The 14,793-nt window shown below is 40.7% G+C and overlaps 1 protein-coding gene across 2 annotated transcripts in view; it reads right to left on the bottom strand.

Annotated features, from left to right (window-relative positions):
* LIN52 (lin-52 DREAM MuvB core complex component) overlaps nucleotides 1-14,793 on the bottom strand; it is a 66,331-nt gene that overhangs the window by 10,942 nt on the left and 40,596 nt on the right. Inside the window, exon 6 of one of the 2 annotated variants that reach the window (XM_033008646.2) lies at nucleotides 10,390-12,846. The exons of the other annotated variant lie outside the window; for it this stretch is intronic. Coding sequence (XP_032864537.1) covers nucleotides 12,791-12,846 — 56 coding nt within the window. The 3' untranslated portion in view covers nucleotides 10,390-12,790. Of the gene's footprint in view, nucleotides 1-10,389; nucleotides 12,847-14,793 lie in introns of those variants that run through there. 2 annotated transcript variants of the gene reach the window in all.

Raw genomic sequence — 14,793 nt, 5'->3', positions numbered from 1 at the left:
CTATCCATCCAGTACATGGAAAATGAGAAACTCACTTTTTTTTTTTACCATGGACAATAATTTTATAAGTTACAAAAACTAGGAAGCTGCCTGCAGATTAAAGGAACTGTGCCACTGATCATTATAAGGGAAAAAGCCAACTTTAGAGTTCTCAGGAATATCTATTGCCAGTAAAATAACAGAATAAAAAAATGAGAGGGAAAAAAATCAGTAACCACCTAGGGATAAGGATAAGAAAACAATTATCAGCACTAGGGGTTTATAAAGAACAAATTGTGCTGGAGAAACCTGATTGCTTTTTAAAATAGAATTATAAAATTAGTGGGTGAAGGGAACACGATGGATTTGATACATTTGAATTTTAGCAAAGATTTGATACATAAATCCTACTCAAAATTAATTCAAATTGGCTTGGCTACAACACCACATGGAGTGAAAAATTGGCTGGAGACCTGCAAATAAAGGATAATGATGCATAAAAAGGTATTGTGTTGGAGGGAGAGGTCTCCCTCCCAGAGATCAGCAGTCAGTTCTGTCCTATTTAACACTTCTTGACATGAAACCTTCCGCTTGGAAATCAGGAAATTTTGTTAAGGGAGTGACATAAAGAAGGACATGTAGGCTAAATAAAGTGGGATCCCAGTAAAAATTCAAGTATTATCCAAACCACAGTGTGCAGTCATGAGGAGGTCCCTAGAAAACACCAGATGAGAATCACTGCAGCAGAAACCAATGAGATAGGAATTTGCGGTGAAGGACAGCAGAAAAACAGCTGGAGCATCTGAGTAAAAGAGCCGCAGTACATCCCGGTATGGAAGGACCACCAGGCTTTTGCAGTATTTGTGTCCCACATCCACTGCCAACAGGCCCCAGGCAGGTTGTGGTGGTACAGCTGATCAGGGAGCTCCTGGAGCCTCTCCTATCGCATGCTGGAGACATAACTGCAGTAAGAGATTTTTCTCCCCAGAAACAACCAGTGTGGACACTCACAGTGAAGTTAGCCTGATTTAGGAGGAGGGCTTTAAATAGATCCCTGTTATTTTTTTCTTTTTTAATGTAAAACCAGGGAAGAAAATGGCAGTAAATCCATTTAAATACATTAATAGCAGATATAAATCCCCATTTTCCTAATGTTTTCCCCTTCTCTATTATTCACTCTATCCATTTGCAATTTCAGCTATTCACCATTTGATCTTACCACCTCTCCACAGGCATACATGGGTGTCTCAATAACTTTGGAACCTGTAGACCAATTTCAGATAACTATGTGGAGGGCAGATAATATATTTCTGTATGTTTTCTTACATTGAGTGGCTGACAAAAGAAATGCAATGGCTGCCCTCACTGATGTGGGAGCACACCCTCTGTTAGGCATCAGAGAATCCACAGACGATGTAATCTTGAAAGACATGTCCAGAAGGAAAACCACGCTTGCCTGGCTGGTTCCACTGCACATGAAACCTGCTTTTCTCTGACCACCTCCTTGCTGAAAACCACTACCTATTGCTGTTTGCTCCCCTTCTGTTTTGCTTTTCTCACTATTTTTCTTCTTCAACTGCATTTTTAACAGTATGCCTTCTTTGCTCTTTTGCATTCTCTCCAACCTCTTGCCCATGCCTTGCTGTCTTCCAGACTGTGCTTTCTTACCTCTCTTGGTCGCCTCTCCTCTGTTTTTAAGTCCCTATTTTAAAATCCTTCTCACTTCCCTGTATTTTTCATTCAGTCTTCCCTATCGCTCCATTTCCACGGTCCTCTCCCACCAAAATTGCTTGCTAATAATATCTTGATACTTGCTAGTGGAACTCCTATAAACCTTACCCAGATGCATTACACTAATGGGGTAGACCAATATTTATTGTAGCAAGTTCTTCCCTTTCAAAAACTATTGAAGTAAATGAGAGGAATGAACTCTCTTTTGCTAGAGAAAATAGTTTTCTCATTCTTAGAGAGCTCCAGTTATCACTAGTAATGTTGTCTGTTAAGGCAGGATCAGATCCACAGAGCATAAGAGCAAGAGCAAGGATTTCAACACGGCAGAATTAGAAAAATTACATTTTTCCTGCCCTAGTCTGTTGGCAAACATCTGGACTATGGAAGTGTAGAATTATATGAAATCTGGAAAGTAGTACTTAGATTCTCTCTGCATGAGTGTGAAAGGTTCAGAAAGGTCAGGATAAGCATTCTACATCAGTGAAGATGTTAGAATTATTATTAGGATCTCTGTAATGCTCATAGCTCTCCTAAATGCATGCGTATACCATGCACACTGTGACAGTTAATAGCACTGTGAGAAACCTTCATTTTTAGTGTTCTGTTTTTAAATTCTTAATCTTTAACACTGCATTAAAGTGACTTTTAAAAAAATTTAATTCTTTGAATAGTTCTTACAGGTCTTTAAAAAAAGATTAAAATGTCTGGTATTGCACTGTAATTTATTATTATTTAAATTACTAATGCCCTTCAGTTACTTAGGCACTTGCTTTTTTTTTTTTTTTTAAAGCCACATCTATTTAATGAAACAAGGCAGATGGCGAACAGTGGAAGGGCCACTGGACTGTGGCTAAGAAGTCACAGGGTTTGAGCTGTGTTTGCTGGATAACCTCTAACATGTCTCTTTACATCTTGGTGTCTCCTTTTCCCCTCTTACTCTTTTACTGCTTCATCTGCTCATAAGATTTTGAGGACAGAGACCTTCACCTAATTATGCCTTTCTATGATTCACAGCACAATAAAGTTTTGATACTTGCTGAGGTCGCTGTGACTTAAATATTTGACTGCTGTAATGCAAATCATAACTCAAACTGCTAAAGAGTTGTCCTCTAAACACCACTCCATCCCACAGGCCAAGTACCATACAATGAATAAATGGTACAAGAACGCCAAAGCTCTTAGTGAAGGACACAAGAAGCCATTGCACCATTTCCCTCCATCTGCATATTTTTCACCTGTCTTTACAATATTCTCAAGTGCTGCTAATCAGTATGAAGAATGTTCTTCACCAGAATGTTCTTCACCAGAACATTCTCCTCACAAGGACACAACACCAACATTTTTTTATACTCAGTTGATCCTTATCTGCATTTGGGATTCAGAAATTTGGAGTGATATTATTAATACATCAAGATTACAAGCCAGTAAAATAGAAGGGTCACAAGCAAGGACCCCAATACTTCCCTGAGCAAAGAAACTGAGATAAAGTGGGAAAACCAGCAATGGGTCTTCCTGGAGACTTTCCTCCAGGTGTCTGCCAGTGAGGTCCAATCTCTTGAGGAAGGCTTGACATGGGAAGTGTCACCAACCCTCACTCAGGGAGGTCACTCAACTCCTGAGCTTCCAGAGCATGAAAACAGCGGTGGGTATGATGGTCTTTAGTTTTCTGCCATTGATTTGGGACGACTCCTTAGACCAAGACTGAAGCATCTGGAAGGCAAGGTAAGTGGCCACTCGGTGTAACAGGCAGTAACAGTAGTTTTTCCTCTTCAGAAACTGGTGTTATGGATCTGTTCTGCTGGGACACTTGAAAGCAGTGGTGATGTGGGTTTCACTGAGCATCCACCAGAGAGCCCCAGGTCAGGTGGCGTAATTGTATTCAGATATTTCTCTGCCTCTTTGTATTCATGAGGCAGCATAAAAGCTGCCAGCTCACTGGGGTAAGGCAGAAGCAATAAAGCTTTTTGCCTTTCCTCTCTGGGTTTTAGTAAGAGGATTACATATCTCCTCCTTCTAGAATAAATCTCTTTGCAGGGAAGATACTTCTCAAGCTCTCTTTGGAGATCAGTCCCTGCATCAAGACTCCTAAGATTCAAGCCATCACAGCAGCCAGTAGGAAATGAACCCCAGTTAAAAGGGAAAGGCTTTTACAGCTCTGCAGGACTAGGACATAGTATACTTGCTGCCACAGGGAAAGAATCCTTTCTGGGTTCACAGCTATTTGAGACAGAAAAGTAGGGAGGCAGAAGCACAGAGCAGAGTTCAACCCCGTCCAAGATGACAGGAGACTTGATGGAGCTTTGGAAAAACACAGCTAGTCCTCTCGCTGGCACATCTTCACCATCAGGGTCAAATAACCCAAGAAAGAAGAGGGAACCTCTTGTAACTTTTAACACTTGACCAAATATGTTTGAAAACTACCCAAGCATGTATGAGTGCATGCAGTGAGTACACTGTTAAAACAGAGAGAGCAAATTGAAAGTTTAAAGACATAATTATATATTTTACTACATCTAGCCCAAAGACACTGATTAATTAAGGACCTTTAGAAGGACTATAACATCAAAATCAGACTTAATCTCTAATACATTCCCATAACTTTGGAAACATCAACCAGCAAGTACTTCTGCAAGCTACAACATTCCTTTACAAAAACACCTATGTGTTAAAATGAAAGTTAGCGTGACAAGTAAAGAAAATTACTCACTTCCACTGACCCTCCTTCGCACCCACTGTTCTTCCCTTCTGCTGAGACCACCTCAGCTGCTGTTACACTGCGGACCTCCTCTGGCTCCTGTTTTATCTTCCATCTCTCCTGTTGCTCTCTCTGCTCTCACTGTAGCAAGTTTAAGCTAATGGCATGAAAGTGTACACTTTTTTTTTAGTGTTTCCTATGGCTCCTTTGGTCGTCATCTTCCCCTGCCTTCATCTATGTGAATCACTTCAATTTTGCCTAGCTGCCTTTCTGGGGCAAAAGAAACATCCTGATACACACGTACATCTTGCTTCTCACCTCAGACCACAAGTGTCCCAGCATCAGCATAGAGAGGGACAGTCTGATTCACATCCATGTCATCTCTCATCCTTCCAGCTTTCCCCTTCCCGGCCCCACTAGGACCTGTGATGTTCACAACAACTCACAGAAGCTGTACTTCTGGATGGCACATGGAGACCCTGGTGATTCCTCAGGTCTCTCCCTCCTGCCTACTTCCCACCTCTGCAGGGCAGAAGATGACACTTTGCACTCTCTGTGAAGGGGCTTTGCTGGAGCTTGACCCACTGCTGCTGCAGCGCTATGCCCTTTCCCTCTCTCGACCATTTTAATGGTTCTTCTGCGCTTTTGGATGTCTGACAGATGCATCGTACATAAGCCCCCTTCCCCTCGCACACACAGCTTTTGCCCAGCAAGATGGTTGAGCTTTGGAAGCACCAGGTGCAGCTGCTGGGACCGCTGGTTGGAGAAACATTTGCCTCCTGAGCCCGTTAATTAGCACAGTAACGGTAACTGTGCTCCATTAGCCAACCCATGTGGTAGAGTCCCCTCCCTGTCCACCAACCTTGCCCTTAATGAGAGCTGGAAGGGGGACACTCACAAAACACTGCCTCAGAATAATATTCGGCTTTGTCCGCGCCGGTAACGAGAGCTGACAGGATCACTACGTCCATTTCTCTTCTAATTAGCACACTTCCAGCTCGGCCTGAGCCAGCAGCCAGAGAAAAGCGATCGGACAACCGTACCGAATCACAAACACAAAGAGGCCCATTCCCCATAATTAGGTGAGACAATCCCTCAGTCTTTTCTCGGCTGGAGCTTGCCGGTAAGACTCTCGCTGTTTTGGTAAGTCCCAGCAACACAAGTTACACGTCTCCCCAGGACACTAATAAGCCCCTAATTGTCTTCCGCTTCACACGACTCGTACCATAGGTCTGACTTGGGGGAATTCTTCTAACGAGCGGCAGCCAGCGCTCCCTGCGCTGCAGACGGACGGGCAGCCGCCTCGCGGGCACGGGGAGGAGAAGGGGGACGGGGAGAAACAGCCAGAAAAGCAGCCCAGGCGCTGGGGCCCAGCTCCACGGCACGGGGCCGGTGGCTGGGCAGCAGCCGCGCGTCGCTGGGGACACGGACCTTCTCCACCCTCTCCCCCATCACCACTGTCCATGAGCTCAGCTCTCTGGCCTGCCTTCTCCTTCCTCGTCTCCAGCAGTACACAGGTACCCACGTCGCCACGCAGAAATGCACCATCAAAACCAAACATTTAATTGCAAAGATTTGCCTTAAGTCTCTGCTCAGGCCTGCTGGGGGTTCCCCTTAGAGAAATGCAGCACTTGGCATGTGCTTTTCTACAGTAAGGCCATGCCGTGGGTCTGCCTCAGAGTTCAGGCTGGGAAGGAGCATGGGTGTAGATGAGACCCCGTCAGTTCCTGTGGAAGGCAACGCGTACTGGGTCTCACGAGACAGGTTTCTAAAGATGCCCACAGAATTATTAAAAACATGAGAACTTCCAGAAGACGTTGTGAGGTTGGTAGGAAAGCCCAGCTCAAACTCCCTGATCAAAACAAGGCAAATAAAACACATCACTCCTCCCTCTAACTTTCAACCCAACACTTTCTTGAGAAACATCGGGAACCAAATATTTTTCAGCAAGACATTTTCCCTAATTTTTGATGACAAGCTCATTTTGAGCAAAATATCTCAGCTGTTCCCATTAAGGATACTCAGGGCCTGCAGATCCCTTTGCCTCCCACACAGCTGATTACAAACTGATTCCTCCTGCAAGTCAGGGCTCACCCTGGTCCCTCCTGCAATGGGCCCCACCAGATATTATTTGTCCCCCAGTTTTATATGTGCTATTCGGCTTCGGTGTGCTAAGCAGGGGTAGAAACCTAAGACAGGGTGATAAACTGATCCATGCAGAGTACCAGAGAAAGACAGGCACCGGTGATCACCCTGAAAAGCAATATACATATATTATATATACATATATATGTGTGTTTATATATATATATATATTTAAAAATATATATATATAAAATTATAAATTAAAACTAGCTACAGCTAATAAGTTACTTTAATACAGGGAAATGAAAACAAAAGAAAGGCCACAGAACCTGTCAGCCTGAGCATCTGTGCCCATTTTGGGTCACTCTGCTGGTTTCTTGTCCCTCATTCTCACGTGGCTGATGAGCCCCCTTCCTGCCTTTTTTGTACATAACCTGCTGCGTTTTGGGCTACTGTAGTAAGCGGAAGACGGCAAACGGCAAATTTCTGATGCTTCAGAACAAGCTTTAAAATTCTGCCATCATAAGAAAAGTTGTTAGATGTGCCTGGTATTTTTGGGAAGGGAATCCTCCCTGGCATCCAAGTGCCTGCAAGCACAAAATTTAATTACCCTATGTTATTACATCTGCTCATCAGCTATTGGCCACAGAGCCAGCCTTTCAAGTGATACAGAACCAAGTCAAGTACTTTGTCCCCCCAGAGATCTGGTCAATAAATAAGGTGCAAGGTCATTCTTATTACCTATTTTTTCTACTAGCAATTAAATAAGGGCTTTCAAGCTCAGGCCTCTTCCTCTTTTCTGTTCCTTACTGAGGTGTCTATAACAGAGACAGGCAGGGAGCGTTCTGGCTTCACTGGTCACTGATCTGCATTATAGGAATCAGCAGGCAGGCCAGAGGTCAGCCACACAAACCCAACAAGAAAACGCCTATTCTGTACACGCATCAGCTGCCTGGAGTCAGTCATCCTGCTCAGAAGGACATGACGGAAAAGGTCAAGTCTAAAAATCGGCAGTTTCAGTGGATGATAAAGTCACAATGTGAAGAGATCCTGCCTAATAAACCTAAATAAAAATAGCATTATCGTACATACTCTATGTGGAATGTGGATTACGCTCTGTAGAAACTGGATCAGTCCATACTTCTCTGGCCACTTAAGCTTTTAAATATCTTTATGTGGACTTCAAATGATTTTCCATAATTGACTTCAGGATTTTGCATTTCACATCCTCCTGAAAGAGACTCAAAGCACTGATGTAAGGATTGGCTTGTAGAGATAACATATCTCCAGAATAGCTTTGATTCCAAGAATCACAGTACTACATAAAACTGAGAAGATGCAGTCTTTTTTGTTTACTTTTCCTTGATTTTCTCTTTTTTTGTTGTTGTTGGGTTTTTTGGTTTTGTTTTTTTTTTTTTTTTTAAACCTTGCTTTTTAAAAATATCAAGGTTCATCTCTTATTAGGGCAATGCGTATTTGGCATCACACATACAATACCTTTGGAAGTATTTGGCACCCTGGCTGATGTATATGCTGGGATGTGCATGTAAGAATCATGGGGTTTGATATTTCTGTGGTGGGAAGTTTTTACTATGGTGATTACAGAAATGTATTTATAACATTTGCCTTTGTTGTTCTAAGCAATTTCTTTCAGTTCAGAGTTTGTTGGACCACAGGAAACTTCGGTCCAACTGTGGTTCTGCTGGTTTTAAGCTACAGAGAGGACCTGCAAAATTGTTTCAATGAATTATCATCTTCTGCTAAAGACTAATTATTTAATGACTTTTTAAAAGCATCAGTACAAAATGGCATATGAAAATAGGAGTACAACACTAAAAAGTAATTTCATGTTATATTAAGTTTGCATGCCACATTCAGATAGTTCACTCAGACATGATGTGTTTCCCCATTACAAGTACCCTTGTTGCCTGGGGTTCTTCCTTAGGAGGAACTCAGATTAAGTGTGAGGATGCCTGAAATGCCTCTATCCAGATCACTTCTCTGGTGTTTTGAATGACTGCCAGCTTTAGGAAAGCTTATGTATCAGTCTGTGGTTTTTCTACAATAGTAATTTACATGTTGTCTTTTTCTTTTGATTGCATATGTCTAAAAATTGGTATTACTTTATGCAATGTTACAAAACCTGTGGTAGGATAGGAGTCCAGGATTTCAGGCCATATAACAAAGATGTAATTAATCTTTTTTACATACGGCATAGGTTGATGATGGAATTACCTGGTATCACTTCCTCAAGATGAAGTCTTGATAACAGCCATCATGATTTGGAAAAAGTGTTGTTTGCCTAGGACAAGTTACTGTGGGTGAAGATGACATGGATGAGATCTGCTGCATGCACAGACTGCAAATGTGATGATCCTGTTCTCAGAGATACTTAAAATAGGGTTTAGCCCATGATGATGGGAGAGAAAACAACAGAGGACCAAAATACACGCTGTAATTAGGACTTACACACCTACACAGTATGCTTACACTCTGAATATTCTGCAATTTTGATTATGCCATCTCAAGCTGTAATAGAAGACAGACAATTGAACACTGTGAACATAAGGAAGGTGAACATAGTCATGGAACTAAAAACATAGCAGAAGCTGTAAAATCATGAATAGTGCAGACAGCAAAGAAGAAAAAAAACACCAAACAACCGTTTCTGACAATAAAAAGAAATGAAAGGTTCAAAATGGAATTATCAGGTAAGCAGGTTTAAAACTATGACTTTCCTCCCCAACTTTTTTTTTTTAAAAAAACTTTTCTGTGTATAACTGAACTATGGAACTCGCTTTCCAGAGGCATTTTAGAGGCCAGAAGTATAGACAAATTATGACTAAGACAAATTTATAAAGGGGAGGGTCTGCTGTGGACCAGATTCAACTAAAACAGATTGCTGCATGCTGTATAAGTTACCCTAAAGCAAAATCACTCTGTGTAAGCCTTTTGTTTATATCCTTCCCTATCCTTCTACAACTGTTTATAATCAAAGAGAAGATTACAGATAAGACAGGCTTGTGATTTGACTTGTAATAGCACCTTACATTTTTATGTAACATAAAAATCAGTAGAATAAACCAGAATCAGGTTCAAACATTACCTCCAAGTTAGATTAGTCGGTTTTCACTACTGTGTTATTTCTAGGTGACTTGTTGAGGGAAATACAAAGCAAAATTGAGAACTGTTGGTTATAGGGTTATTCCAAAAATGTTAATTTCGTAATGGCAAAACACAGTTAAAATGGAATATTACACTCTTCTGTTGCCAGTGTGACTAGACTTTCATTTTGATAATGATTAAACATCACAAACAAGAATTTCTTCTCAGTTGGATTAAACAGCAAAGCATTTGACACTCCAAGACTGAAGTGAATAGCCTTTACAACTGAATCTGTGTAACACTGGCATTTAAAAGGAACTAAATACGTATTGGGTTTATTTCCAAGAACATCACAGTAACATTTAACATACCAACACATGAAGACACTTTATAAAGCAATGCATTAGCTTGATTAATATTACCTAATCTTTATTTTCTTATAGTTTTAATTCCCATCATTTAACTTATCAGAACTTTTTTTTTTTTTGTTTCAAAATACAGAAGTTTATCAGCAATAAGAAGTCACCCAGATTATCTTATACAGGTACGTACTGCATGGGTGTCAGGAAAGACATCACTGAAGGAAAAATATAGGGTTCAAAAGACCGTGAAAACCTTTAGTACCATCTGGATATTGCCAAATATTTATTTATTCATGGGAATGGAGCATCCACAAGCCAAACCCTGAGGTGGTTGCATGCAGAAGTGTGAAGAGCCTGAGGAGCAGTATTGCCTAGGTGGCTAAGCAAAAGCTTTTGCATCTCAGAGGGCTATTGTGGAAACCAAGACAAATCTCGGAGCTTTGCATTTGTTTATTATCAAACCACAAAGCAATAACAGACAGATTACAATGCTCTGGCTAACACACAAAAATACAAAACTACTCAAATAATAAAAAAATACATCTCTACAGATGATGAGTACAAGGCCAATAAATATAACAATTCTAAAGCATATGTTACTGGCTGTGCTATAAGTTGGTTACCTATCTGTAAGTACTGCATATGGTACAATATTTTTTTTTGTTTTTTGGGTTTGTTTTTTTTTCTTAAACACATGTATGTTACTAAAAACTGCCTAAAGTTCAAAACTGCTTACTAAACGTATCAGAAAATATACATATACTTCCATGCCAGGCTTTCACATCTTCTCCTATATTCCTCCTCCTTTCAGATCTCAATGCCTTAATGTGTTGGACCAAACAACCTCTATGAAGTGCACAAACTCATTGGCGATACAGACAAAGTATCCCATTATGTCATATATGTGTATATACACATTATATATAGTATACAAACTTAAAATTGTATTTAAATTGTATAATTTAATACTTAAAGCTACACCAACGTCAGTTTGCACCAGCAGGTTTTTTCTCCGTCTTTGATTATCACTTTCAGCTTCTCTTCACATTCATCTGTCTTAACTCTCATGTTCTCAAGGGATGGAGCTCCTGTTAAGCTCAGCCCTGCACAAACTATGAAGTACAGAAATAAATCCATTAAGTTTAATATCAGATTCCTGGCATTCCTAAACATTCAATATTTGCGCAGGATCTTTCCAAGATGTGGGATTTAACTGCTTAAACTCAGTTAACAGGAGCTGTCCAAAACAAGCCTAGTTCTGACCAGTAATAACCAAGACCACAGACTGCAAACCAAAAGGCCACCAGTACTTTAGTAAAAATTCAGAAAGGACCATCTGATTAAAAAATATCTTCCTCTTTATTGCACATGCACCTGAAAGACAGTCTTCTCTCCAAAGACAGAAAAACGCAATGCTCTAAGGACAGCCTGTTATATGTACTATTTCCAAGTCATTTCTCCTCTCACATGTGACTGAAGCCTGGGAAATGACAAGTTTTGAAAAGCTCGCATTCTAAAAATAGCATTTCTAAATAGAGAAAAACCCCTGCTCTCCATCCATTGTTTCGATATTATGTTGTACCCTAAAAAAACCCATATCTACTAATGCTTAAAATGTTGTTTTCTAGGAAAAGGAAGGAGGATGAAGTGAAAAAAATTACTCTCAAGTAAAATAAAAAGTCTGAACACACTGCTTGCCTCTTCTCAGGGGTGAACATGCAGAAGTGAATTAACAGAAGGAAAAGACATTAAATTGTAAGATGAATAAAACCCAAAACTGTGTGCTGAAAGAAACCAGGTCACAGAAAACGCTGTTTTAAAAATTCTGGTTTTGTAGGGAAAGAAAAATTTTGAAGTTGCTGTTTTATAAGTAATTAAAAATACCCAAAAATGTTATTTTCATGAATGTTAAGATTCTGTATAAGCAGACCATCCTCGCAATGTGGCTAATGATCCTGTTGCCCCTTCTTGGAGTGCTAACTGAGAATACTACTGCCTTTCAACTTTATACCTTTCTTCAGTTTCTAGCTCTGTAAGCAGCAATGAATTTCAGTGGACTGACAAAGCTGTCTCTGTGTACGGGCCGAAGTTTCTGTAGGTATATTTTCCTTCATGATACAGTAACACCTCTTACTCCCCACGGTCTGTCAGTCTCAATTTCACTAGAGAACCGTTTAGTGGTGAGATGAATGAAGCTCCTGATACACCGAAGGTCTGGAGGTGCTCCTCGGGGTACCAGACATGCTTCTTTGAAGACAGTGAGTAACTGGAATCGAATGCACAGACTGCACTCAGCTTCTACACTAAAAGCACGTGCTCCTGCTGAACCAGTGCTACAGGTCAATCCAGACCCCAAACTCTGCTCGAATTCTTTAGCACAGAAGTCGCATCACGGGAAATCAATGCATCCAAGACAAAAGACACAAAAGGGTCAATGCCTCATGATGCGCACTGGGCAGCGTCAGATCTGTTGTATACTTGAAACGGGTGCTGCCACCGAGAACAACTGAATAAGGACACTCTGGCTGTTCACTCTAAATAGCTGATTAAAACAGGCAACTGTTACAGCACACCCAGGCCGAGTCCTGCTGTTGGACATCTTGCGGTCAGATGAAGTCCAAATTCCAGCGCAACCAATCGCAGTCCTTGTGACCTGCGTATGCAACACATCTCCCCTCCAGAGAGATGAGCTGGGGAAGCAAAAAGAGATGTTTGCTTCTGAAGGTCTAGAGCAAGAGCTTTGTACTTCTTAGGAGTTCTGGGGGTCATCTGAATCCACAGGACGTGAAGTGATCTAGCTGGGGTATTTTTGTCCAAACTGCAGGCGTGTCAGTTACTTTTTGGGTTTCTCTAGGATGTTCAGGAATTTCCCACGAGTCATTTCTCTAGCTGAAATCACAAGGGAGGAAAAAGAGATTATTTTTTAAAAAGCCAAGAAAACCAAATAATTGTATAATTTACAGATTTTAACCACAGGATAAGAAATTAATTTACATTTGTGCTTATGCCTATAGTGAGTAAGGATTTTTATTTTTTTTAAAGTGGAAAATGAATAAAACTGCATTCCATCTTGAATTCCTGGCACCCTAGAAATGCAGGCAGGGCCTGGAATCTTCTGAAGTCAACAATAATTCCCACAGGCTGTCTCATTACATACAATCTATGCTTTCTATTCCTACTGCGTTATGGTCTCGCAGCATCTCCTTTTCTCTGCACTATCCATCTCTGAATGGTGTAATCCAAATCTCCATCACTCTATCTCAGAGCAATTGTTCCTGGATGTTATAATCCGTCAGAGATTATGGAACTCTCTCTTTCTCCATTTCAGGATTATTGGTCCCTGGATGGTATGATCTTCAACAGAAATTAGACAGCATTTTCTCTCTCTCAGCAATGTCAGTCCCTGGATGCTGTAATATAATGGGGTTTATATTCCTTCAATGCAGTTCATCTATGGATGGTGTAATAAAGTAAAGTTTATAGAGCTTTGGTCTTCTCTCTCTCTCTGCATTGTCAGTCCTTCGATGTTTAATACAGCAAGGCAAGGTTTATATGTCTCTCTCTCACTCTTGGCACCATCAATCTCTGGTAGCTGTATTACTGCAGGGTTTACACAGCCACTTTTCTGCACGAGACATTTCTGACTTGTGAGCCCACAAGCTTACAAACTGGCAGAACAGCCCTAATGCTATCTTTGTCTTGCAATAACAATACAATGCATCAAAGACAACATGATTAGCAATTGAATCCTGGAGAAAGACAATCTCCTCACCAGTGTTTCCCTTCATTTCTTTTCAATAAAGGTGTAAGCTTTCTGCTGGACTGACAGGCATCAAAACATGGAGGTTTTTATTCACAGGATTGATGAAAACGTGCGTGTTTCCCACACTTAGCCTAGAGAGACTCTGGAAGGAGATGGGAATTCATTTTCTGTTTTATCCATTCAATTCCTGACCTCTCTACTGAGAGGAACAACAGAAATGACAATTAGCATTAAGACTGGGACTGGATTTCTTGCTGATGTTGGGTTTTGTTTTGACATTACTAATTATATGTTATAACAGAACTAAAATGTAATAAAAGTGTTAAAATACTCAATACGCACCCTCGGGTAAATATGTTTTGTTATTCTTTACCTAAAGGTTAGAATTGGTGCCTTAAAGCCTCTTTGAATTATTACATTCTAATTTGTCTACCCAAAATTGTACCACAAGGTATTGTTATCAACAAGATCCCTGTAAAACAATTAGTGGTTATTATGAACTGTCTGGTACATATTGATATTCACAGGCTGCAAAGCCCAATGCCGGGAGCGGATCGCGCTTCTGACTGGCTGCAGATTCAAGCAGATCACTGCATTACTTGCTTGGTTCATGCCTCCAGCTGTGAGCTATATCATCTGGGATCCATTCCCAACTCTGTTTCTGATCTACAGCATGAACTACCACAAAAGTACCCATTTGTACCTCTACTTCCCCATCTACAAGATAGCTTATATCTTTTAAGTGCTGCTGAAGTGACACATGGGTAGAAGGTGCTGCATAAGGGCAGAGTGGATTGTTATTTTGTCAGGAGCTAAATTGTTATGCACAAAGAACACGATTAAATAAAAATGCAAGTTTAAAAAAATTTCATCTCGGTACAGATTTTCAGCACCAGTTCTTTGACAACTCCCTGCCTTCAACAATGCATGGTTTTAAAACATTCTTAACAGAAAGCACAAAGCCGAACTGTAGTTGATAGAGTGGAAAGTTTTCCGGAGTGCAAGTCCCATATAGGAGATATACGAATGCATGACAATTCTGTTCCCCAAAAGAGGGCTGCACCCTATAAATC

The sequence above is a fragment of the Tyto alba genome, unplaced genomic scaffold, assembly GCF_018691265.1.
Source record: "Tyto alba isolate M040663 unplaced genomic scaffold, T.alba_DEE_v4.0 Super-Scaffold_18, whole genome shotgun sequence".
Taxonomy (NCBI): domain Eukaryota; kingdom Metazoa; phylum Chordata; class Aves; order Strigiformes; family Tytonidae; genus Tyto; species Tyto alba.
This window is presented reverse-complemented; position numbering and strand designations above follow the sequence as displayed.